Genomic DNA, 23,390 nt, shown 5'->3' on the forward strand with positions numbered 1-23,390 from the left:
GTGACAAATGCGAGGGATTGCTCTAGGGATAGCATACTGCCCTGTTTAGTAGGCTGTTGGACCTGCCAGTTGGGGGAATTTGCTGCTCACTTTGCTGCACCATCTATTGTGGGCCTTGCTTGGGAGCCACAGGAGGCCGATATTCAGAGTAGAAAATAGCTTCCCATCATTGGTCATTTATCACGTCCATCTTGATTCCCTGCCCTTAATCTAGACTCTATGTCCAATATGTTTTCCCACCTCCGCACAACCAGCATTGGTCACTAGGCATGTCCATCACGCTCTGCCTCCAGGCGGTCACTATTGATCATTTGGAATGTCAATAAATTCTGCCGCCAGAATCTCATTAACATTCACTCAACATCACTCGCTCTGTTATTTGGAACTCTCTTGGTATAATACTCAGACCAACATAAAAACAAATCAGTCAGCAAAGTTTTCCAAGAAATGTTTTTTGTGTAATGGCTTGGAAAGGTATAATATTTAGGGTCCTGATGAATTGTCTCAGCTTGAGACATTGACTTTTTATTCCCCATATAAATAGATGCTGCCTGGCCTGCTGAGTTCCTCCTGCATTTTGTGAGTTGCTCTGGATTTCCAGCATCTGTAGGATCTCTTGAGCTTAATATTTTGGGAACCCAGGTTTTACAAGCCTGTGGAGATCAACACCACAACAATATTATTTTCTTCTTTGTCTGATCAACAGGGATGGCTTTCTTTTCTGTGGGGAAACCTGGGGCCTAGAATTTTTGGTGGAGTTGATGGTATAAAGAGTGGGCAAGAAGCTAATGCATAGCAAAGGTGTTGTTGGTGATTGTTGGGGGTGAGAAGATGTGGGAATCAGGGAGGGATTGTTGTTGATGCAGGCCATTGGTGGTTTACAGAGTTAGCTAGTTCTATCTGAAGGAAACAATGCTGCTTTGACTGGACACAGACACTAGTGTAAAATGCACTCGTATACTTTTAGTTGGTGGGCCTCAAGAAAATGGAAACCTGGCTGATGGTAATAGAAACAAAAATGATGTAAAGAAGGTCTCCCATCCATTCCTGTTAAAGCTGGCTTGAGCTTGGATTTGAAATTTTTAACATTTTCACTTCCTGTCCATTTTTCCCTGTGGCCGCGCTTCCTCGCATGTTCCGGAGACATATGGGTTAGTTGGTTACTTCGTCTCATGGGTGTAATTGGGCAGCACTGGCTCATTGGACTAGAAGGGCCTGTTACCGTGTTTTATCTCTTAAAATAATGAATCTATGGCATAGGTTTGTCTGAATGCCAAGTGATTTTTCTCCAAGGGGACTTACAACAGAGAACAGGGGAAATCAGGGTCAGACACCCTGAGCCAACAGGCTGGTTCTGGACTTATTTCCTGGCATAATTTACATATTACTATTTAACTATTTATGGTTTTATTACTATTTTTTATTTATGGTGTAACTGTAACGAAAACCAATTTCCCCCGGGATCAATAAAGTATGACTATGACTATTCTTGAAGATCAGGAGAGCCACTAGAATTGTCCTCTCAGTAACATTCCATCCATGATAGATGTTAATATGGGCCAATAGAGAGAGACATTGGAGGCCAAACTAACCCACCCCTCATTTATCTCAGAAAGGAGGTGTTAGCATTGGAGAGGGTCCAGAAAAGGTTAACAAGAATGATCCCAGGAACAAAAGGGTTAACTTATGAGGAGCCTTTGATGCCTCAGGGCATGTACTCACTGGAATTTAGAATAATTAAGGAGGGATATCATTGAAACCTATCAGAAATTGAAAGCTCTAGATAGAGTGGACCTGGAGAGGATGCTTCCTATAGTCAGGGAGTCTAAAACCAGAGGGCAGAGCCTCAGAATACAAGGGCATTCCTTTAGAACAGAGATTAGGAGGAATTTCTTTAGCCAGAGGGTGATGAATCTGTGGAATTCATTGTCACAGAAGGCTCTGGAGGTCAAGTCGTTGGGTATATTTAAAGGGGAGGTTGATAGGTTCCTGATTAGTAAGGGTGTCAAAGGTTACGGAGAGAAAGATAATAAATCAGCCGTGATTGAATGGCAGAACAGTCTCGATGGGCCAAATGGTCTAATTCTGCTCTTATGTCTTGTGGTCTTCTGTCTTATGGTAGAGAATGAAGGATTGAAGGGTTAAGGACATTCTTATCCTCAGAAGAGTACCTGCATTAGTTGAAGTGTAATCACAACTTTGGTCAAACCCTTAAGACCAAGGTTAATAGATCTGATTGCAACAAACTCATTACATTTATACCTGACTTTCCTAGAGCCTTATTTGACTTTGTGTCAAAGTGTCAGACATCCTTGTACCAAGAATGCAGAACAAACTTGTAGATTATCGCTGTAAGCCATCACTAATAGGTTTGAATTATCATAAAGACTTAAAAGCAGCTTTTGCGCAATGATTAACCAGGTGCCTGAATTGCTCATGGTGTCTGTTTGTCTTTCTAACTGCAGAGCTGAAGATGATGGCAGCAGGGAAGTTCGCGAGTTTACCTCGCAAGACCCATGGTGATCGCAAGTACTCCCTCACATCCTCCATGGAGGCGCTAGATGTCGAGGGCACCCTCTCCAGCCGGCATTCCAGTTTGTTCCAGAGCGTCTCCATCCATGGCACGCTCCCGAGAAAGAATAGCAGGAAGCTATCTTTTCCAACTTATGGCACAAATGGACCCGTGGAAACTTCGCCCCTAAGCTTGCCATCTCGGTTGCACAAAGCATCTTGGTTATGTGATGTCATTGAAGAGCATCCCTCGCAAGAGGCCAAGGAAGGCCTTTCTGGGTAACTGATTACATTACTACGAAGTCATTGCACTGAGGATGATGGGGAATAGCCCAGCCGGGCTATAATGTTGTTTGTCATGTTTAATTTGTTCGAGTTAGAAGTATTGTACACTATTATACATTTACCTACTAAATACTGAAAGGTCTGGATGGGGTGGGGTGCACATTGAAGATGTCTTCATTAGCAAGGAAGTCTAAGATCTGTGGGCACAGCCTCAGAATAGATGGGTATCTCTTTCGGACTAAGATGAGGAGGAATTTCTTCAGCTTTCACCCTAAGACGATGTTGAATTTGTGGAATTTATTGCCACAGAACAGTATTTAAACAGATTATAAACACCAGAGATTCTGTGGATGCTGAAAATTTTGAGCAAAACACACAAAATTCTGGAGAAACTCAGCAAGATAGCGGTTTTCTTGACTGATAAGGGAGTTAAGGGCTTCGGGGCAAAGGCAGGAAAATGGGATTGAGAGAAAAATATCAGGCATGGTTGATTGCTGGAGCAGAATCAATGGGCCAGGTGGCCTCATCCTGCTACTAACTTGTGGTCTACTCCTTAAACAAATTGTGGCCACCATCCTGGGGCACATGCTGAAGGTATTTTCAGGAAGAGCAGTGGGACACGGAAGGCGATGCCACTCATTAACATGGTTGTTACCTTCAGGAATAACCAGGCCAGCTTATTGGTCAGTTTGAGCCATTGCTCGCACTGCATCCAGGTTACCTCTTGAACTCCTCCTTTTGGAATCGGAATTGGTTAAGTGTAGTGATATACTGAGAAAAGCTTGTCTTGCATGCTGTTAATACAGATCAATTCATTGCAGAGTGCATTGAGGCAGTGCAAACAATAACAGAATGGAGACTGATGTGTAACATCTACAGAGAGTGCAGTGAAGAGGGTGCAAGGTCATAATGAAGTCCAGAGTCAATCTTAACATATCAGGGAACCATTGAATAATCTACTGATTGGGGGGATAGAAGCTGTCTTTGAGCCTGATGGTACACAGTTTGAGGCTTTTGTATCTTCAGCCCAATGGAAGTGGAAAGGAGAGATTGCCTAGGGTGAGTGGGGTCTTTGATTATGCAGGCAGTGAGAAATACTATCAGAGTCCATGGCGTGGATGCTGGTTGCCGAGATGTGCTGAAGAGAAGAACAATTGCAATGCCAAGCCATGATCCATCCAGAGTGAATGCTTTCCATGGTGCAGCAATAAAAATTGGTGAGCAACACACATCAAAGTTGCTGGTGAACGCAGCAGGCCAGGCAGCATCTATAGGAAGAGGTGCAGTCGACGTTTCAGGCCGAGACCCTTCGTCAGGACTGAAAAAATTGGTGACGGTTGATTAGGACATGCCAAATTTCTTTAGCCTCCTGAGGAAGTAGAGGCACTAGTGAGCTTTCTTGGCTGTGGCATCTGTGTGGTTTCCAGTCTGCCATTGAAGAGAATTGTTTCAAAAGACTTGGGGTGAACAGTATTGGGTCCTGCATTCGAGTGCTTGCTTGAGTAAGTTGCGTTGTACGTTGTACAGTTTGTGTTAGTGCTGGCCTTTAGTAAGCACTCACCAAGCATTGGCATTAGTCTTGACCTGTAGTATTATTACACAGGATCACCATCCAATGAACTGTGCTGTGACCTGCCTATGCGGTCACTCGAAGGTAGATTCGGACCTTCCTGTGACATCTTCCCTCAGACCCCGGTGACTCAATAACTCAGCCTAGTTTACCCCAAGGTGAGTTCAAGAGCCACAGGGTAATGTTGCAGCTCTGTAAATACCTGGTTACACCACACTTGGGCTATTGTGTTCAGTTCTGGTCGCCTCATTATAGGAAGGACGTGGAAGCTTTAGGGAAGGTGCAGATGAGAATTACCGGTATGCAGCCTGGATTGGAGAGTTTGTCTTATGAGAACAGGTCACTGAGCAAGCCAGAGCTTTTCTCGTTGGAGTAAAGGGGGATGAGAGGCAATTTCATAGAGGCATTGATAGAGTGGACAGCCAGCACCTTTTTCCCCAGGACAGAAATGGCTAATACAAGAGAGCATAATTTCAAGGTGATTGGAGGAGAGTGTAAGAGGGGATGTCAGAGGCAGGTTTTTTATACAGAGAGTGATGGGTCTTCATCATTTAATTCTGAATGCACAGTAATAGGCTGTTTTATTTGCTTTGTATTTGGAGTATTGTGTACAAGTTCTGGTTACCACACTACGGAAACGATGTGGTAGTTATACCGTGAGTGCAGAAGAGATTCACCTGAAAGTTGCCTGGAATAGAGGGCAGCAGTTATGAAGAGGGTTCAGATTGGCTGGGTTTATTCTCACTGGCTGAGGGTCACCAGAGGGTGATTATGAGGGGCAGAGGAAAGATAGGTAATCATTTCTTTTGCCTCAGGGCAGGTAAGTCTTCAACTAATTAACACAGATTTAGATGAGAGGAGAGAAATTTAAAGGGCAAACACAAGATTCTGCGGATGCTGGAAATCCTGAGCAACACACACAAAATGCAAGAGGAACTCAGCAGGTCAGGCAGCATCTATGGAGGGGAGTAAACAGTCAAGACCCTTTATTAGTCCTGATAAAGGTCTGTTTATTCCTCTTCATAGAGATTCTATGCTGTAATATATCAATGAATAAACCTAGGTTAAGGTGGAAATAAATTTAAAAGTAACTGCAAAGACTAGAAATTTGAATCAAATCTAGAAAATGCTTATTAGCAAGTGTGGAGAGAGAAACATAATTAATATTACAGTTTATCAGAATTGGGAAAGAGAGAAGTTTAGTCTCACATTGAGGAAGAGTGCTTGGTGTGGGGGTGAAAGCAGTGGAGGTAGAAAGGAAGAAGGTAACGTGCCTGATAGGGTAAGGCCAGGGTTGCCATGAGTATAAAATAATCTGGTTAATGACAGCAGTTAGGGATAATCTGGACCAAGTGTTGTGAAATGCAGGGCTGCGGGAGATGTCTGACCATACTAATGAAGGGAGTAAAACAGCCAATATCACCCATGGGTGACGTATCCAGTGCAGATGGACAGTTTTAATACAGAGTAAACAGGCCATTGAATTCAGTATTGAACCTGGAAGTCTGCAAAAGTGCCGAGATGGAAGATGAGATATTCTTCCTAAAGCTTGTGTTGGGCTGCGTTGTAACAGGGCAGGAGAACGCAGACGGAGAGATCAGAACGGGAATGAGAAGGGGGAATTAACTAGTGGCTGAGGGTCACTCCTGCAGATCTACAAAGTAATCATCCAATCTGCACGGTAGAGAAGGCCACATTGTGAACGCTGTGACTGGAAGAAATGTGTGTGATTCACGGCTTCACCTGACACATGTTGACATGGAATGGCTTGTTTACGAGTGTTCACACTTATCTTTACCAGTGGCAGGTTCTTGCAGGTTTGACTGTAAGGCTGAAAACATTGCTTATTCAGCAACCTACTTGGAAAATCTCACTCTCAAGGACTTTACAACTCATGTTCTCGATATTTTTTACTTTTTATTTATTATTATTATTATTATTTTTTGATATTTGCACAATTTGTTGTCTTTTGCACATTGGTTGTTTGTCTATATTTGTTTGCAGTTTTTCATTGATTCTATTGTTACTTACTGCGAATGGCCCATAGGGAAATGAATCTCAGGGCTGCATATGGTAACATAACTGTACTTTAATACTAAATTTACTTTGAACTTTTAAAAGAAGTCAGAAGCAAACTTAGATGTTGTAAGTCTAATTAATTTTATTGGCTGTAGTTGATACAGCACATAATCTTCCGTTGTAACTTTCCATTCTCGCTCTGTCCCTTTTCACCCTGGCCATCCACTCTGCCACTCTCATCTTTCGTTTCCGTGCCTCGATCTTCCCGGTTAACTTGCCCAGTTAAAGATAAGGTATCAGTCTTGGCTCAGCCGTATCTCGCTCAATTCTGGTTCAGGAGATCTGTTGCAACTGCTCTTTACCATTCTCTCTGGCGGAAGGTTATATGGGGAGGGGAAATGAGGAGACATTGCTCAGGTGGGAATAAGGCCTAGTGCTGCTGAACTGCTTGCCGAAGAGCACAGGTTACTAGGCAACCTCAAACATGGACGTCCTTGAGCTAGTCAATAGACGGAGGTTAATACAGAACATATGAGTTAGCATTTAAAGGCCAAAGTAAATGCGAAATACATTTGCTCCATGTTCATGTGATACACAGCACTGATTTATTTATTTATTGAGATACAGTGAGCCCTGATTTAATCTATCCCTAATCACGGGACAATCTAGAATGATCAATTAACCTTCCAACCAGTACGTCTTTGGAAAGCCCACACGGCCATGGGGAGAATGTACAAACTCCTTTCAGTAATGTGTGCTGTGAAAATTAAATTAACCAAATTATACTTAATGAACTCTAAATAGATTGTGCACACTCTAAATGCTGGAGGAGCTCTGCAGGTCAGGTAGCATCTATGGAGAAAAATAAACAGTCAACGTTTTGGGCTGAGGCTCTTCATCAGTCCGAATGAAGGGTCTTGTCCTGAAGCGTTGACTGTTTATTCCTCTCCATAGACGCTGCCTGACCTGCTGAGGTCCTCCAGCATTTTGTGTGTGTTGTTCAAGATTTCCAGCATCTGCAGAATAGAGTCTCTTGTGTTCTCTATAGAGGTGCTATTGCTTTTTCAATGTTTTCAGTAGGTTGTGTGAAACTGTCCTGTTGTGAGGGAGATTTCTTGATGCCAAGATGAAATATTTAGCTTGATGAGCAATTGGTGCAGATGTTATCATGGATGAGGAATGCTACTGTGAGCAATGGAGTGAATTTTAGTTCACCAGATAACCCATCACCGTGACAGGGAGATTAGAGTGCCTGGGGAGGGGTGTGGGGAGCAGGGATCTCTGCTTTTCAAAGTCTCGTTCTCAAGTGCTGCACTTTGTGTTTTGTTTTGTTTCATGAACTTGCAGCAAGACCAAGCTGTTACCTGATTAACAGTAAACTTGGCTGCAGTTGAAATGATTGCTGTCTGCTTCACGGCTTACAGGCTGCAATAGTGCTACTGTGGTGAGTGTGGTGACTCACGGTGGGTTTGATCCTACTGCCTCTCTGTGGCTAATTCATTATACTGACCCAGGAGGCAAGAAGCAGAGATCTTCTCTTCATTGGGAGAGGGGACAAGTTATGCGGGGTGGGGGTGGTATTTAATTCCAAGCTGGCTTTACAGTAGCAGGGACTTGTTACGGTTGGGGGCAATGTTTACACAGTTTATTCATTTAGAGATACAGCATAGTAACAGGCCCTTCTGGCCCAGTGAGTCTGCCGTGCCCAGATTAACCTAACTGCTACATCTGGCAACCGGAGCACCCAGAGGAAACCCACGCGGTCAAGGGGAGAATGTATGAACTCCTTATAGACAGCGGCAGGAATTGAACCAGGGTCACTGCCGCACTAATGGCCTCGATACTTCCACTGAGAATTAAGCTGCTGCTGTTGATTCTTCCGATGACAGTGGAGATGTGAATGGGAGCCCCCTTTGCACGTTGGGAGATGGGCCAGAATAACAGGGGCCCCCTCTTCCTGTCCACCATCCACACAGTGGCCGCAGCACCACTCAAGAGCTTGGCAAAACAAGTGTGAGGAATTCACTGACCGATGACCAGATGTACGGTCCGTCACCGAGCAGTGACCTCTTCCAGCCGTAGAATTATCATAGCATGCAATGAGGCCTTTGATTCTCAGTCTGGTCCATGTAGAGATATTCCGTCAATCCTATGTCTTCCCCCTCCTTCAGAATCTACCTCCATCATTCCCCCGTGGCTCTGCACCGATGGCAGTACGGTGAGCAGCAAGTCGATCTGTTGCCACGTGGCTCCAGAGCCCTGGGTTCATTCTTGACCTCTGGTGCTGACTATGTGGAGTGTGCATGGCCTGTGACCATGTGGTTTTCCTTTGACGAGGGTTGCAGATGTAGGAAAGGGGCAGGCAGAAGCTGCAGGCCAGAGAGCATATGGATGATGAATGAATGGGACCTGCAGGGTGAGGACACCTACTCTCACACAGTACTGTGCTAAAGTCATAGGCATGTACACATATATAACTAGGGAGCCTAAGACTTTTGCAGAGTACTATAATACTTTTATGCATTGCACTGTTGTACTACCACAACAAATTTCATGACACACGTGAGTGATGATAAACCTGATTCTGATATGGGTCTTTATTGTGGTCTGAGAGTGGGAAGCGGGCAGGGCGAGGGGAGGGAGGGGGAAGCACTGGAGAGACATTCCTTAATGATCAATAAAGCAATTATTTGGAATCAAATGACCTAGTGTCTCAGAGCTGGGTGTGTCTGCACGCATGCCCAAGGCACTCCTCCCGCGGCACTCCACCCTCGCCATTCCCAACATCATTTGCTCCCATCAGATTTACAAACTCTCTCTCTGCTCCATACAGTACTCTACAAAAGTCTCGGGCACCTCAGCTATATATATGTGCTTAAGACTTTTGCACAGTACGGTATCCCTCAGAGTAATTTGTGGGCTCGTGTTACAACTGCAATAACCAATATATTCAGAACAGATTTAGATCACGAGGCCTTAAGATGTAGGAGCAGAATTAGGCCATTTGGCCCATCGAGTCTGCTCCGCCGTTTCATCATGGCTGATCCATTTCCCCCTCGGCCCCAATTTCCTGCCTTCTCCCCGTGTCCCTTCACACCCTAACGAAACAAGAGTCCAACAACCTCTGCCTTAAATATACCCAATGACCTGGCCTCTACAGCCGCCTGTAGCAATGAATTCCACAGATTCACTACTCTCAGGCTAAAGAAATTCCTCCTCATCCAGATTTCACCATTCCTCTGGATTTGCACCTTTCCTGTTACCTGCAGTTTCATGGAGAAAGTGATTATCCAGAAGTTGAAAGATGATATTTGCTCAGGAAGAGTGACTTGTCTAATCTTTAAGTTTGTTACTCTTGTATGAGTATAAACGCAATCTCATTCTCGCTTAATCTCATCTGTAACCCACAAACCCACCCACCCACCCACAACAACCCAGACGGGACCTCCTGACTAAGTAGTATACAAACGGCTTGCTTAGTTCAAAGTCCAAATAATTTATTATCAAAGTACATACAGTATATGTCAACCTATACAACCTTGAGATTCATTTTCTTGCCGGCAATCACAGCAAACACAAGAACCAGAATAGAATCAGAGGAAGACCCACCCAACCAGACGGACAACAACCGATGTCCAAATCACAATAAACAGTGCAAATAACAAACAAATAAATAAGCAATAAATATTGATAACGTGGGATGAAGAGTCCTTGAAGGTGAGGTCATAGGTTGCGGGAACAGTTCAGCGATGGAGCGAGTGAAGCTATTCCCACTGCTTCCAAGAGCCTGATGGTGGTTTCTGAACCTGATGGTGTGAGCCCTGAGGCTCCTGTACCACCTTCCTGATGGCAGCAGTGAGAAGACAGCATGGCCTGGGTGGTGAGCGTCCCTGATGATGGATTCTGCTTTCCTGTGACGGTGCTCCATGTAAATGTGCTCAATTGTGGGGAGGGCTTTACCCATGATGGACTGGGCTATATCCACTAATTTTCTGTTCAAAGGCATTGGTGCAGATGAGAATTACCGGTATGCAGCCTGGATTGGAGAGTTTGTCTTATGAGAACAGGTCACTGAGCAAGCCAGAGCTTTTCTCGTTGGAGTAAAGGGGGATGAGAGGCAATTTCATAGAGGCATTGATAGAGTGGACAGCCAGCACCTTTTTCCCCAGGACAGAAATGGCTAATACAAGAGAGCATAATTTCAAGGTGATTGGAGGAGAGTGTAAGAGGATGTCAGAGGCAGGTTTTTTATACAGAGAGTGATGGGTCTTCATCACTTAATTCTGAATGTACAGTAATAGGCTGTTTTATTTGCTTTGTATTTGGAGTATTGTGTACAAGTTCTGGTTACCACACTACGGAAACGATGTGGTAGCTATACCGTGAGTGCAGAAGAGATTCACCCGAAAAGTTGCCTGGAATAGAGGGCAGCCGTTATGAAGAGGGTTCAGATTGGCTGGGTTTATTCTCACTGGCTGAGGGTCACCAGAGGGTGATTATGAGGGGCAGAGAAAAGACAGATGATCTTTTTTTTTGCCTCAGGGCAGGTAAGTCTTCAACTAATTAACACAGATTTAGATGAGAGGAGAGAAATTTAAAGGGCAAACACAAGATTCTGCGGATGCTGGAAATCCTGAGCAACACACACAAAATGCAGGAGGAACTCAGCAGGTCAGGCAGCATCTATGGAGGGGAGTAAACAGTCAAGACCCTTTATTAGTCCTGATAAAGGTCTGTTTATTCCTCTTCATAGAGATTCTATGCTGTAATATATCAATGAATAAACCTAGGTTAAGGTGGAAATAAATTTAAAAGTAACTGCAAAGACTAGAAATTTGAATCAAATCTAGAAAATGCTTAGCAGCAAGTGTGGAGAGAGAAACATAATTAATATTACAGTTTATCAGAACTGGGAAAGAGAGAAGTTTAGTCTCACATTGAGGAAGAGTGCTTGGTGTGGTGGGGTGAAAGCAGTGGAGGTAGAAAGGAAGAAGGTAACGTGCCTGATAGGGTAAGGCCAGGGTTGCCATGAGTATAAAATAATCTGGTTAATGACAGCAGTTAGGGATAATCTGGACCAAGTGTTGTGAAATGCAGGGCTGCGGGAGATGTCTGACCATACTAATGGAGAGAGTAAAACAGCCAACATCACCCATGGGTGACGTATCCAGTGCAGATGGACAGTTTTAATACAGAGTAAACAGGCCATTGAATTCAGTATTGAACCTGGAAGTCTGCAAAGTGCCGAAATGGAAGATGAGATATTCTTCCTAAAGCTTGTGTTGGGCTGCGTTGTAACAGGGCAGGAGAACACAGACGGAGAGATCAGAACGGGAATGGGAAGGGGGAATTAACTAGTGGCTGAGGGTCACTCCTGCAGATCTACAAAGTAATCATCCAATCTGCACGGTAGAGAAGGCCACATTGTGAACGCTGTGACTGGAAGAAATGTGTGTGATTCACGGCTTCACCTGACACATGTTGACATGGAATGGCTTGTTTACGAGTGTTCACACTTATCTTTACCAGTGGCAGGTTCTTGCAGGTTTGACTGTAAGGCTGAAAACATTTCTTATGCAGCGATCTACTTGGAAAATCTCACTCTCAAGGACTTTTCAACTCATGTTCTCGATATTTGTTACTTTTTATTTATTATTATTATTATTTTGTTTTTTTGGTATTTGCACAATTTGTTGTCTTTTGCACATTGGTTGTCTATATTTGTTGTGTGCAGTTTTTCATTGATTCTATTGTTACTTACTGCGAATGGCCCATAAGGAAATGAATCTCAGGGTTGTATATGGTACTTTATAATAAATTTACTTTGAACTTTTAAAAGAAGTCAGAAGCAAACTTAGATGTTGTAAGTCTAATTAATTTTATTGGCTGTAGTTGATACAGCACATAATCTTCCGTTGTAACTTTCCATTCTTGCTCCCTCTCTTTTCACCCTGGCCATCCACTCTGCCACTTTCATCTTTCGTTTCCGTGCCTCGATCTTCCCGGTTAACTTGCCCAGTTAAAGATAAGGTATCAGCCTTGGCTCAGTGGTATCTCGCTCAATTCTGGTTCAGGAGATCTGTTGCAACTGCTCTTTACCATTCTCTCTGGCGGAAGGTTATATGGGGAGGGGAAATGAGGAAACATTGCTCAGGTGGGAATAAGGCCTAGTGCTGCTGAACTGCTTGCCGAAGAGCACAGGTTACTAGGCAACCTCAAACATGGACGTTCTTGAGCTGGCCAATAGACTGAGGTTAACACAGAACATATGAGTTATCGTTTAAAGGCCAAAGTAAATGCGAAATACATTTGCTCCATGTTCATGTGATACACAGCACTGATTTATTTATTTATTGAGATACAGCGAGCCCTGATTTAATCTATTCCTAATCACGGGACAATCTAGAATGATCAATTAACCTACCAACCAGTACGTCTTTGGAGTCTGGGAGGAAACCAGAGAGCTTGGAGAAAGCCCACACAGCCATGGGGAGAACGTACAAACTCCTTTCAGCAATGTGTGCTGTGAAAATTAAATTAACCAAATTATACTTAATGAACTCTAAATAGATTGTGCACACTCTAAATGCTGGAGGAGCTCTGCAGGTCAGGTAGCATCTATGGAGAAGAATAAACGGTCAACGTTTTGGGCTGAGGCTCTTCATCAGTCCGAATGAAGGGTCTTGTCCTGAAGCGTTGACTGTTTATTCCTCTCCATAGACGCTGCCTGACCTGCTGAGGTCCTCCAGCATTTTGTGTGTGTTGTTCAAGATTTCCAGCATCTGCAGAATAGAATCTCTTGTGTTCTCTATAGAGGTGCTATTGCTTTTTCAATGTTTTCAGTAGGTTGTGTGAAACTGTCCTGTTGTGAGGGAGATTTCTTGATGCCAAGATGAAATATTTAGCTTTGATGAGCAATTGGTGCCGATGTTATCATGGATGAGGAATGCTACTGTGAGCAATGGAGTGAATTTTAGTTCACCAGATAACCCATCACCGTGACAGAGAGATTAGAGTGCCTGGGGAGGGGTGTGGGGAGCAGGGATCTCTGCTTTTCAAAGTCTCGTTCTCAAGTGCTGCACTTTGTGTTTTTTTTTGTTTCATGAACTTGAAGCAAGACCAAGCTGTTACCTGATTAACAGTAAACTTGGCTGCAGTTGAAATGATTGCTGTCTGCTTCACGGCTTACAGGCTGCAATAGTGCTACTGTGGTGAGTGTGGTGACTCACGGTGGGTTTGATCCTACTGCCTCTCTGTGGCTAATTCATTATACTGATCCAGGAGGCAAGAAGCAGAGATCTTCTTGCAACCAATGTCCAAGTCACAACAAAGTGTGCAAATAACAAATAAATAAGCAATACATATTGATAACGTGGGATGAAGAGTCCTTGAAGGTGAGGTCATAGGTTGTGGGAACAGTTCAGTGCTGGAGCGAGTGAAGCTATTCCCACTGCTTCCAAGAGCCTGATGGTGGTTTCTGAAGCTGGTGGTGTGAGTCCTGAGGCTCCTGTACCTTCTTCCTGATGGCAGCAGTGAGAAGACAGCGTGGCCTGGGTGGTGAGCGACCTTGATGATGGATTCTGCTTTCCTGTGACGGTGCTCCATGTAAATGTGCTCAATGGTGGGGAGGGCTTTACCCATGATGGACTGGGCTATATCCACTACTTTTCTGTTCAAAGGCATTGGTATTTCAACAGGACATTGGTGTTTCCAAAACAGAATCTGATCAGCAACTTTTAAAATTACTGACACTTCCCCACCCCCCCACCCCCCTTTGCCACCTTTCCCTCGGTATCACATTCCGTCCAGGGGAATATGCACTCCAGGCCCTTGAACTCCAATCTTGGAGATGTGTTTGCACCCTGTCCGCCACTCTTGAGTGAGATGTTGTTAATCTGATGAAAACCTCTCACTGAATGTCAGAAAATGCAAAGAGTTGATCATTGACTAGAGGAGGTAGAAACCGGGTGTCCGTGAGTCAATCCTCATTAGGGAAATGCAGGTGGAGAGGGTCAGTAGCTTTAAATTCCTTGGCATTATCCTATCAGGATCTGTCCTGGGACCAGCACTTAAGTGACATGACAACGAAAGCACAGCAGCACTTCTTCTTTCTTGGAAATTTGTGTGGATTCATCATATCATCAAAAACTTGGACAAATTTCTATAGATGCGCAGTGGAGGATATCCTAACTGGTTGCATCATGGCCTGGTATGGAAACACCAATGCCCAGGAATGGAAGAGGCTACTGAAAGCGGTGGATACAGCCCAGTCCATCACAGGCAAAGTCCTCCCCACCACTGAGTACTACACACCTACAAGGAGTGCTGTTGCAGAAGAGCAGCATCCATCATCAAGGACACCCCACTGTCCAGGTTGTGCTCCCTTTTCGATGTTGCCATTGTGAAGGAGGTATGGGAGCCTCAGGTCCCACACCACCAGGTTCAGAGATAGTTATTACTCTACAACCATCAGTTTCCTTAACCAGCATGGATAATTTCACTCACCACGACTCTAAGCTGCTTCTATGATCTGCAGACTCACTTTCAAATACTCCTTACAACTCATGTTCTCAGTATTATTTGTATTTGCAGTGTTTGTCTTTTGCTCATTGGTGTTTGTCAGTCTTTGTTCATGTATAGCTTTTTGTGAAATTCTGTTACATTGCTTCCTGTAAACAGCTGCTAGAAGATAAATCTTATTAACATATATGCACTTTGATAATAAATTTACTTCGAACTTCCAACTTTTTGAAGTTTGGACGTGGCAACAACCTGGCATCAAACAGGAAGAGAGCTGATTATTGGTCATTTGGTACCAATTTCACTTTTACATTGTACCTTGGAGATATGTTGCTGGGCGGTGAGGAATGCTGGAACAATAAAATTCAGAATCGAAAGCAGAATCAGGTTTGACGTCACTGGCATATGCCGTGAAATTTGTTGTTATGCAGCAGCTGTACACTGCAAAGCATAATAATAAAACTGAAGACTGTAAGTTTATATAATTGTTATATTAAATAAATAGTGCAAAAAAAAGTAGTGAGGTTGTGTTCATGGGTTCAGTGTCTATCCAGAAATCGGACGGCAGAGGGGAAGAAGCTGTTCCTGAATCGTTGTGTGTGTCTTCAGGCTTCTGTACATCCTTCCTGATGGTAGCAATGAGGAGAGGGCATGACCTGGGTGATGGATGCTGCTTTTTTGACACATCCCTCTTTGAAGATGTCCTGCATGCTGGGGAGGCTAGTGCCCATGATGGAGCTGACTGAGTTCACAACTTTATGTAGCCTATTTCAATCCTGAGCAGTGTCTCCCCCATACCAGACAGTGATGCAGCCAGTTAGAATGCTCTCCACACTACACCTGTAGAAATTTGCGAGCGTCTTTGACCTCTGTCTTCAAATAGGTTGTTTTTCTCTTTCTCAGTTCATCCTCTCTAGAGCTGCTTTTCTATCTATCCAGAAAATGCATTGTGTTACAAGCAGGCAGGCTTGTGATCAGGGCTGGTCTTTTACCCACTGGCCTAACAAAAAGGGACGCTCCCATTTCTCCATAAGTAGGCCAGCTTGTGACAGCACATGTATTTGAAGTTGAATAACACTTTCAATTCGTGGCTTTCTGTCCAGGACCGGACAGGTGTTGGCAAAGATGGGTTTCTGTCAGCACCTGTTGTTCCCTGTGTTTTGTGCTTGGTGCTGTGTAGAGGTCATGCTGTCAGTGTGACATTTACCCAAGCTGTATGTCTGTCTGTGTGAGCATCCTCTGAAGGTAAAGTGATTTACACACTGCAGCTGTTCAGTCTTTCTCCATGTCACTTCATGAGGTTGGCTTAGAAACAGGGCTGTCAGCTGTGGAGTCAAACTCCACCTGTAACCTGAGCTGGTAGATTAGGGATGGAGCCAGCTTTTGAATGAAATGTTGAAGCTGAAGTGCAAACAGCCTCCAGAATCTGCAGGCCTTTGTTGTCTCCACATATCACCTCTGCTCCTTTCCTCCTTTCCTTCCCCCACTGGGTCCATCAGCCCTTCCCTACCGAGATCAGAATCCAAATCCAGATTATCGTTATGGGCATAAGTCATTCCATTTGTTGTTTTATGGCAGCAGTGTAAAGCAGAACTAATTACTGTAAGTCACGGTGAAAATACAGAGTGTAGGAGAGGACTGGTGAGGTAGCGTTCATGGATTGATGGTCTAGAATCAGAATCACAATCACATTTAATATCACCAGCTTATGTTGTGAAATCTTTTGTCTTTGTAGCAGCAGTACAATGCAATACATAATAGAAAAAACGGTGAATTACAGTAAATATATATAGTTAAGTAGGACAAAAATAGAAATAAAAAAGTAGTGAGGTAGTGTTCATGGATTCAATATGCATTCAGAGATTGGATGGCAGAGGGGAAGAAGCTGTTCCTGAATCATCGAGTGTGTGCCTTCGGGCTTCTACTCCTCAGCTTTTTCTCTCCGGTCCTGCTGAAGGGTCTCAGCCTAAGATGTCAACTGTACTTTTTTCCATGGATGCTGCCTGGCCTGCTAAGTTCCTCCAGCATTTTGTGTGTGTTGCTTGGATTTCCAGCATCTGCAGATTTTCTCTTGTTAGTGAAATGCTCCATTTGCTTTAATGATTGCACAGTCCAAGGATGTTTTTTTTCATTAATTTGTTGAGATTCAGCATGGAACTCGCCCTTTGAGCTGTGCTCCAAGCAAGCCGCGATATAACCCTGGTGTAATCAGGGGAAAATTTACAATCACCAATTAACTTACCAACAGATATGTCTTTGCCTGAGGGAGGAAACCAGAGCACCCGGAGGAAACCCACGCAGTCTCTGGAAGAATTCTTACAGACAGTGGCAGAAATTGAATCTGGGTTACTGGTACTCTAAAGCGTTGTGCTAACCACCACTCTGCCTTGCCACCCCAAAAATATGGAATGCTTCTAGGGCAGCCTGCAAGTGTCTCCACACAGGCATGCCCCAAACTTACTAACCTAACCCATACGTCGTTTAGAATGTGGGAGAAAAGCAGAGCACCCAGAGGGAACACCCACAGTCGTGGTGAGAACATATAAACTCCTTACAGACACAGCAGAATCAGAAACGGAATCAGGTTTATTATCACCGGCACGTGACGTGAAATTTGTTAACTTGACAGTAGCAGTTCAATGCAATACATAATATAGAAGAAGAAAAAGTAAAAATAAATAAGTAAATCAATTACAGTATATGTATATTGAATAGATTAAAACTCGTGCAAAAGCAGATATATATTAAAAAAGTGCGGTACTGTTCATGGGTTCAATGTCCATTTAGGAATCGGATGGCAGAGGGGAAGAAGCTGTTCCTGAATCACTGAGTGTGTACCTTCAGGCTTCTGTACCTCCTACCTGGTGGTAACAGTGAGAAAAAGGCATGCCTTTTTGCTGATGCTGAGCAGAGATTGAACCCCAATCTTTCCATCGCCGGTGCTGTAAAGCATTATGCTAACCACTATGCTACTGTGTTGCTCTTCCCCGGTATCTCAGGCCTTGCCTGATAACGGTGAATTCTCAGTTCCAGCTGCATCTACTCTGTAACCATTTATGCATTTTCTGTTCCTCCCAAACCCATTCATTCTGGAGATAACATTTGATGTATCATAATTAAATTCCCACATTATTAGCTGGGGAGGACACTGCACTTTGTCGAAGGAACATTCACACTGGGCCAACTGGCAGGTGTCCAAAGCAGTCTCTGAGGATGGGACTGGGAGGTGTTCGAGGCACTTCTGCACGCCTGGTTCATTATTGGCATTTGGTTAATTAACGTTTGGTTCGGGCTGAATGTGAGTGTGGAAAACTGATCTCAGTGCAGTGACCCACCTGCATTGTGGGCCTCTGTCTAGGCTTGCAGTTCTCATATGTCTCGTGTTTCACTGAAGACCATTTGACCCATTGAGTCTATGCCAGCTCTCAGAGCAATCACATCAGTCTGCTTCCCCCACTTACTTCCCTTATTCACCTGTTCAGTGTTTTTTTTTGATTTGTACAAGTTGACCATATTTGCGTGTTGGTTTCTCGTCCGTCTTTGTGTGCAGATTTTGATTGATTCTATTGCATTCCTTTGTTCCACGGTTACAGTCCGTTTGGGGGTAACATGGTAACGTAGCGACTAACAGACTGCTTTGTGGCACTGGTGACCCAGGTTCGATTCCCTCCGCTGCCTGTAAGGAGTCATATGCTCTCCCCGTGACCACGTCCACTCTCCTCCCACACTCCAAACACGCACGGGTTAGTAAGTTAAATGGGTGTAAGTGGGCGGAGTGGGTTTGTTGGGCTGCAAAGGCCAGGTACTGTGCTGGATCCCTAAATAAATAAAATGCTGTGAATGCCAGCAAGAAAATTAATTTCAGTACAGCATTTAGGACATAGAACATAGAAATCTACAGCACATTACAGGCCCTTCGGCCCACAATGTTGTGCCGACCATGTAACCTATTCTAGAAACTGCCTAGAATTACCCTACTGTGTAGCACTCCATTAAGAGCTCCATTTAAGAGCTCTTAAAGGACTCTTTTGTATCCGCCTCTACCACCATCGCTGGCAGTGTATTCCACGCACCCACCACTCTCTGTGTGAAAATCTTACCTCTAACATCCCCCTTCTATCTACTTCCAAGCACCTTAAAACTGTGCCCTCTCGTGTTAGCCATCTCAGCCCTGGGAAAAAGCCTTTGGCTATCCACACGATCAATGACTCATCCACATGATCAATGCCTATTTGAGGGCATATACACTCAAAGTTCAAAGGAAGTTGTTTATCACCATATATAACCTTAGGATTTATTTCCTTGCAGGCATACTCAATAAATCCATAATAGAATATTAACCTTATCAGGATCAATGAATGGCCACACCAATTTAGGCATTCAACCATGACTGCATATGACAACAAACTTTGCAAATACCAAAAGTAAGAAGTAGTAATAATAATAAATAAATAAGCAATAAGTATTGAGAACATGAGCTGAAGAGTCATTGAAAGTGAGCCTATAGGTTGTGGGAATATTTCAATGATAAGGCAAGTGAAGTTGAGTGCAGTTATCCCCTTTGGTTCAAGAGCCTGATAGTTGAGGGGTGATAACTATTACTGAACCTGGTGTGGGTCTTGAGGCTCCTGTACCTTCCTGATGACAGCAGCAGGAAGAGAGCATGGTGGGGTCCCTGATGATGGATGCTGCTTTTCTGCAGCAATATTTTGTGTAGATGTGCTCATTGTTGGGGAGGGCTTTACTTGTAATGGACTGTAGAATTCTCCACTCAAAGGCATTGGTATTTCCAAACCAGGCTGTGGTACAGCCAGTCAATATGCTCTCCACTACACATCTAAAGAAGTTCATCAAATTTTTTGATGTCATGCCAAATCTTCGTGAATATCCAAGGAAGTAGAGGCACTGCCGTGCTTTCTTCATAATTGCATTTGTGTGCTGGGGCCAGGGCAGGTGTTCTGAAATAATAACACTGAGGAATTTAAAGTTGCTGACTCTCTCCACCTCTGATCCTCAGATGAGGACTGGCTCATGGACCTCTGGTTTCATCCTCCTGAAGTCAATAATCAGCTGCTTAGTCTAGCTAACATTGAGTAAGAGGTTGTTGTTATGGTACCATTCAGCCAGATTTTTAATTTCCCTGCTCTGTGTTGATCTGCACCACTTTTAATTCAGCCCACGACAGTGGTGTCACCAGCAAACCTGAATATGGCATTGGAGCTGTGCTTAGCCTCAGTCATAAGTGTAAAGCGAGCCGAGCAGAGAGAGAAGCAAAACACAACAAACTGTGCAAATACGAAGAGCAATAATAATAAATAAATAGCAATAAATATTGAGAACATAACATGAAAAGTCAGTGATGGGGCAAGTGAAGTTATCCCCACTGATTCAAGAGCCTGATGGTTGAGGGGTAATAACTGTTCCTGAACCTGGTGGTGTGAGTCCTGAGGCTCCTGGACCTCCTTTTTGATGGCAGCAGTGAAAGCAGAGCACAGTCTGGGTGGGGGTGGAGGTGGGGGTCCCAGTCCCTGATGATGGACACTGCTTTCCTGTGACAACACTCTGTGTCGATGTGCTCAGTGGGAGGGCTTTATCCCTGAAGGACTGGGGTGTATCCACTGCTTTTTGTAGCACTTTCCATTCAGGGGCATTGGTGCTTCCATACCAGGCTGTGATGCAGCCAGCCACTATACACTCCACCACACATTATTAGACCACAGCATTGTTTGCTGTCTTGTCTGTTGAGCAAGTAGAGCAGGGACTACCAACCTTTTTTATGCCATGAAGCCTTACCACTAACCGAGGGGTCCATGGACCCCAAGCTGGGAACCCCTGAAGTAGAGTACCCCTAATGTTACTCATTGGTAGGAAATTCAAGTGGGACACAGAATACAACATTTAATGAAAAGGTGGTTCTTGGAGGGCTGGAGACCCTTACAGGAAAAGGAGATGTGAAAATGTTTAACACGATGAAAAATTTAATATTTTTTCAGTGGAATGGAAGGTCAGTGTAGCTCAGCCAGATTGGGGACTGGAAGGTCAGTATCCTGTGTGTATTAGATATGGGCAGTAGGGTTTTTGATTAGTGGCTTTTACAGACTTTAGATGTGTGACTTGTGGATTATCTCTTGCAAGCAAGGCCATTGTTGGGTAGCCAATGAGCCTTGAACTCAGAACTGTATCTATCTTCATGGAAGAGTTCACATGAGTACATTATGAAGATGAAGCAAAACAAATGCACTTCTTAACAATGAGAAATGGTCTTTAAAAGGCATTTGAACCAGTTCCTCATTAGGAAAAGTTTATAGAGACGTGGCCAAATGCAGGCAACTGGGACTAGCTTTGAAAAGCACCTTTGTTGGCATGGCTGAGATGGGCTGAATGGCCTCTTTATGAAGTCTACAGATAAAGGACTAGTAAGTGAGCTCTCGATAGCATGGATACGATGGGCTGAAGGTCCTGTCTCCGTGCTGCATGACTCTAAGACTCGGTGTTGCTGCTTATATTTGCCTTGCCTTGCCTTGCACCCTAAACTCCTGGTGGAGTCGTTGGGGCACCGTCATTTATCCCGTTTAAACAAATATGGTCCCTAATGAGGGAAAAGCAAAAAAGCTGCAGGTGCTGGAAATCTGGAAGAAACACAGCAAATACTGTAAAAGGGTCTCAGCCCGAAAAGCCGACTCCTTATTCTTCTCCTCAGAAGCTGCCTGATCTGCTAAGCTCCATTTTGTGTGTGTTACTCTAAGTCAGGGGTTCCCAAACATTTTTAATGCCAAGGACAAATACCATTAAGCGAGGGGTCCATGAACCCCAGTTTGGGAACCCATGCTCTAAGTGTTGTAAAGACTCGATGGTTCCAGCCCTCCACGAAATATCACAGCTTTTATGTATATTTCCACTCTTAATGTTAAGTTTCAGCCTGTTTGCAAGCTCACCCAGATTACTGATCCCTGATCCTGACTCTGGTTCTTGGTAGTATAACGGTTAATGTTACAGCGATAGGAAGATTGGGGTGCTATTCTTGCCACTGTCTGTAAGGAATTTGTATGCTCTCCCTGTGACTGTGTGGATTTCCTCCAGATGCTCCGGTTTCCTCCCACATTCCAAAGACATACGGTTAGGATTTGTAGGTTGTGGGCATGCTATGTTAGCGCCAGAAGCACGGCAACTCTTGCAGGCTGCCTTTGGTCTGTGTTGGCCATTGACACAAACTATGCATTTCACTGTACGTTTCAATGTATCTGTGACAAAGAAACCTAATCTTTATCTTAAACCTACTGGTGTTTCTGACCCCAATGTCCCAGATACCCCAACCCTGATCTCAGGAGTAGGTGGATCTGTGTAAGTCAGCAGATAATGAGGTGATTTACTGTTGGCTTCGATGCTCTGGACCAGGTAGTTTCTTCCTATACCGTAGCCCTCTATGATTCTTGGCTCTTTAACAAAGATGTAAAGAAGCACTCCATGCACAGAAGGGTGCTAATGTGGAGATATCTCTGTCTCTCATAGCTTGGTTCAAATTCAGAAATGAAATAAATGAATGTTTCGTGAGTGTAGGCAAAGCAAATTGAGGCACAGATCAATGAAGATTTAATCAAAGGGCAACACAGCTGCAAGGGACTGAAAAACTTGTTCCTTGTTCAGAAGAAAACTGAGCAGTGGATGGAGAGTGGACTGTGCTCCTCCCTGACACCTGGTGGCTAATGCTAGAACAGCAACTGCAGAATCCCACAGTGACCCAGCACCTCTAAGATTGGACTCATAAGCCACTTGAGAGCCCATAAGTAGATCAACAGAAAGAAGACCATCATCCTCGACCTCGAGGGATAGCCACGACGAATGCACCTCTTCATGTGAAAGCCCTTTTCAAGCCAGTGACAAAAGCATTGCGGACAATGGAGGCAATGTCTGAAGAGTGTGGTGAGGTAGAAGCAGGGAGTTGGACATCAGCTGCACACTGAGATTAAGGATCAGCTTTATCTGTTATATGAACATTGTAACATACAGTGAAATGCACTGCCAAATCAAATCAGTGAGGATTTGCTGGACAGCCTGCAAATGTAGCCACGCTTTCGGTGCTAACATAAAGCCATAGATCATAAGGTAGGACACAGGAGCAGAATTATGCCATTTAGCCCATCCAGTCTGCTCCACCATTTCATCATGGCTGATTTATTATCCCTCTCAATCGTATTCTCCTGCCTTCTCCCCATAAACTTTGATGCCTTTACTGCTCAAGAACCTATCAGCATCTGCTTTAATTTCCCCAATGATGTGGCCTCCCTCTGTGGCAATGAAATTCACAGATTCACCATCCTCTGGCTAAAGAAATTCCTCTTCATCTTCATCTCTGTTCTAAAGGGACGTCCTTCTATTCTGGGGATGCACCCTGTGGTCCACTCACTAGCCCTAACTACACATCTTCGCAATGTAGGAGGAAACTACAGCGCCTGAAGAAAATGCACACAGTTATGAGGAAAACGTA

General features: G+C 44.1%; 1 protein-coding gene across 9 annotated transcripts in view; it reads left to right on the top strand.

Moving 5' to 3' along the window:
* The window catches only part of bcar3 (BCAR3 adaptor protein, NSP family member), a 215,145-nt gene that overhangs the window by 113,166 nt on the left and 78,589 nt on the right, over nt 1–23,390 (top strand). For all 9 annotated transcript variants that reach the window (XM_063064628.1, XM_063064629.1, XM_063064627.1 and 6 more), the window contains one exon: nt 2,466–2,790. In XM_063064628.1, coding sequence (XP_062920698.1) covers nt 2,466–2,790 — 325 coding nt within the window. The remainder of the gene's footprint in view (nt 1–2,465; nt 2,791–23,390) is intronic.

The sequence above is a fragment of the Mobula hypostoma genome, chromosome 12 (assembly GCF_963921235.1).
Source record: "Mobula hypostoma chromosome 12, sMobHyp1.1, whole genome shotgun sequence".
In the NCBI taxonomy this organism is placed as follows: Eukaryota; Metazoa; Chordata; class Chondrichthyes; order Myliobatiformes; family Myliobatidae; genus Mobula; species Mobula hypostoma.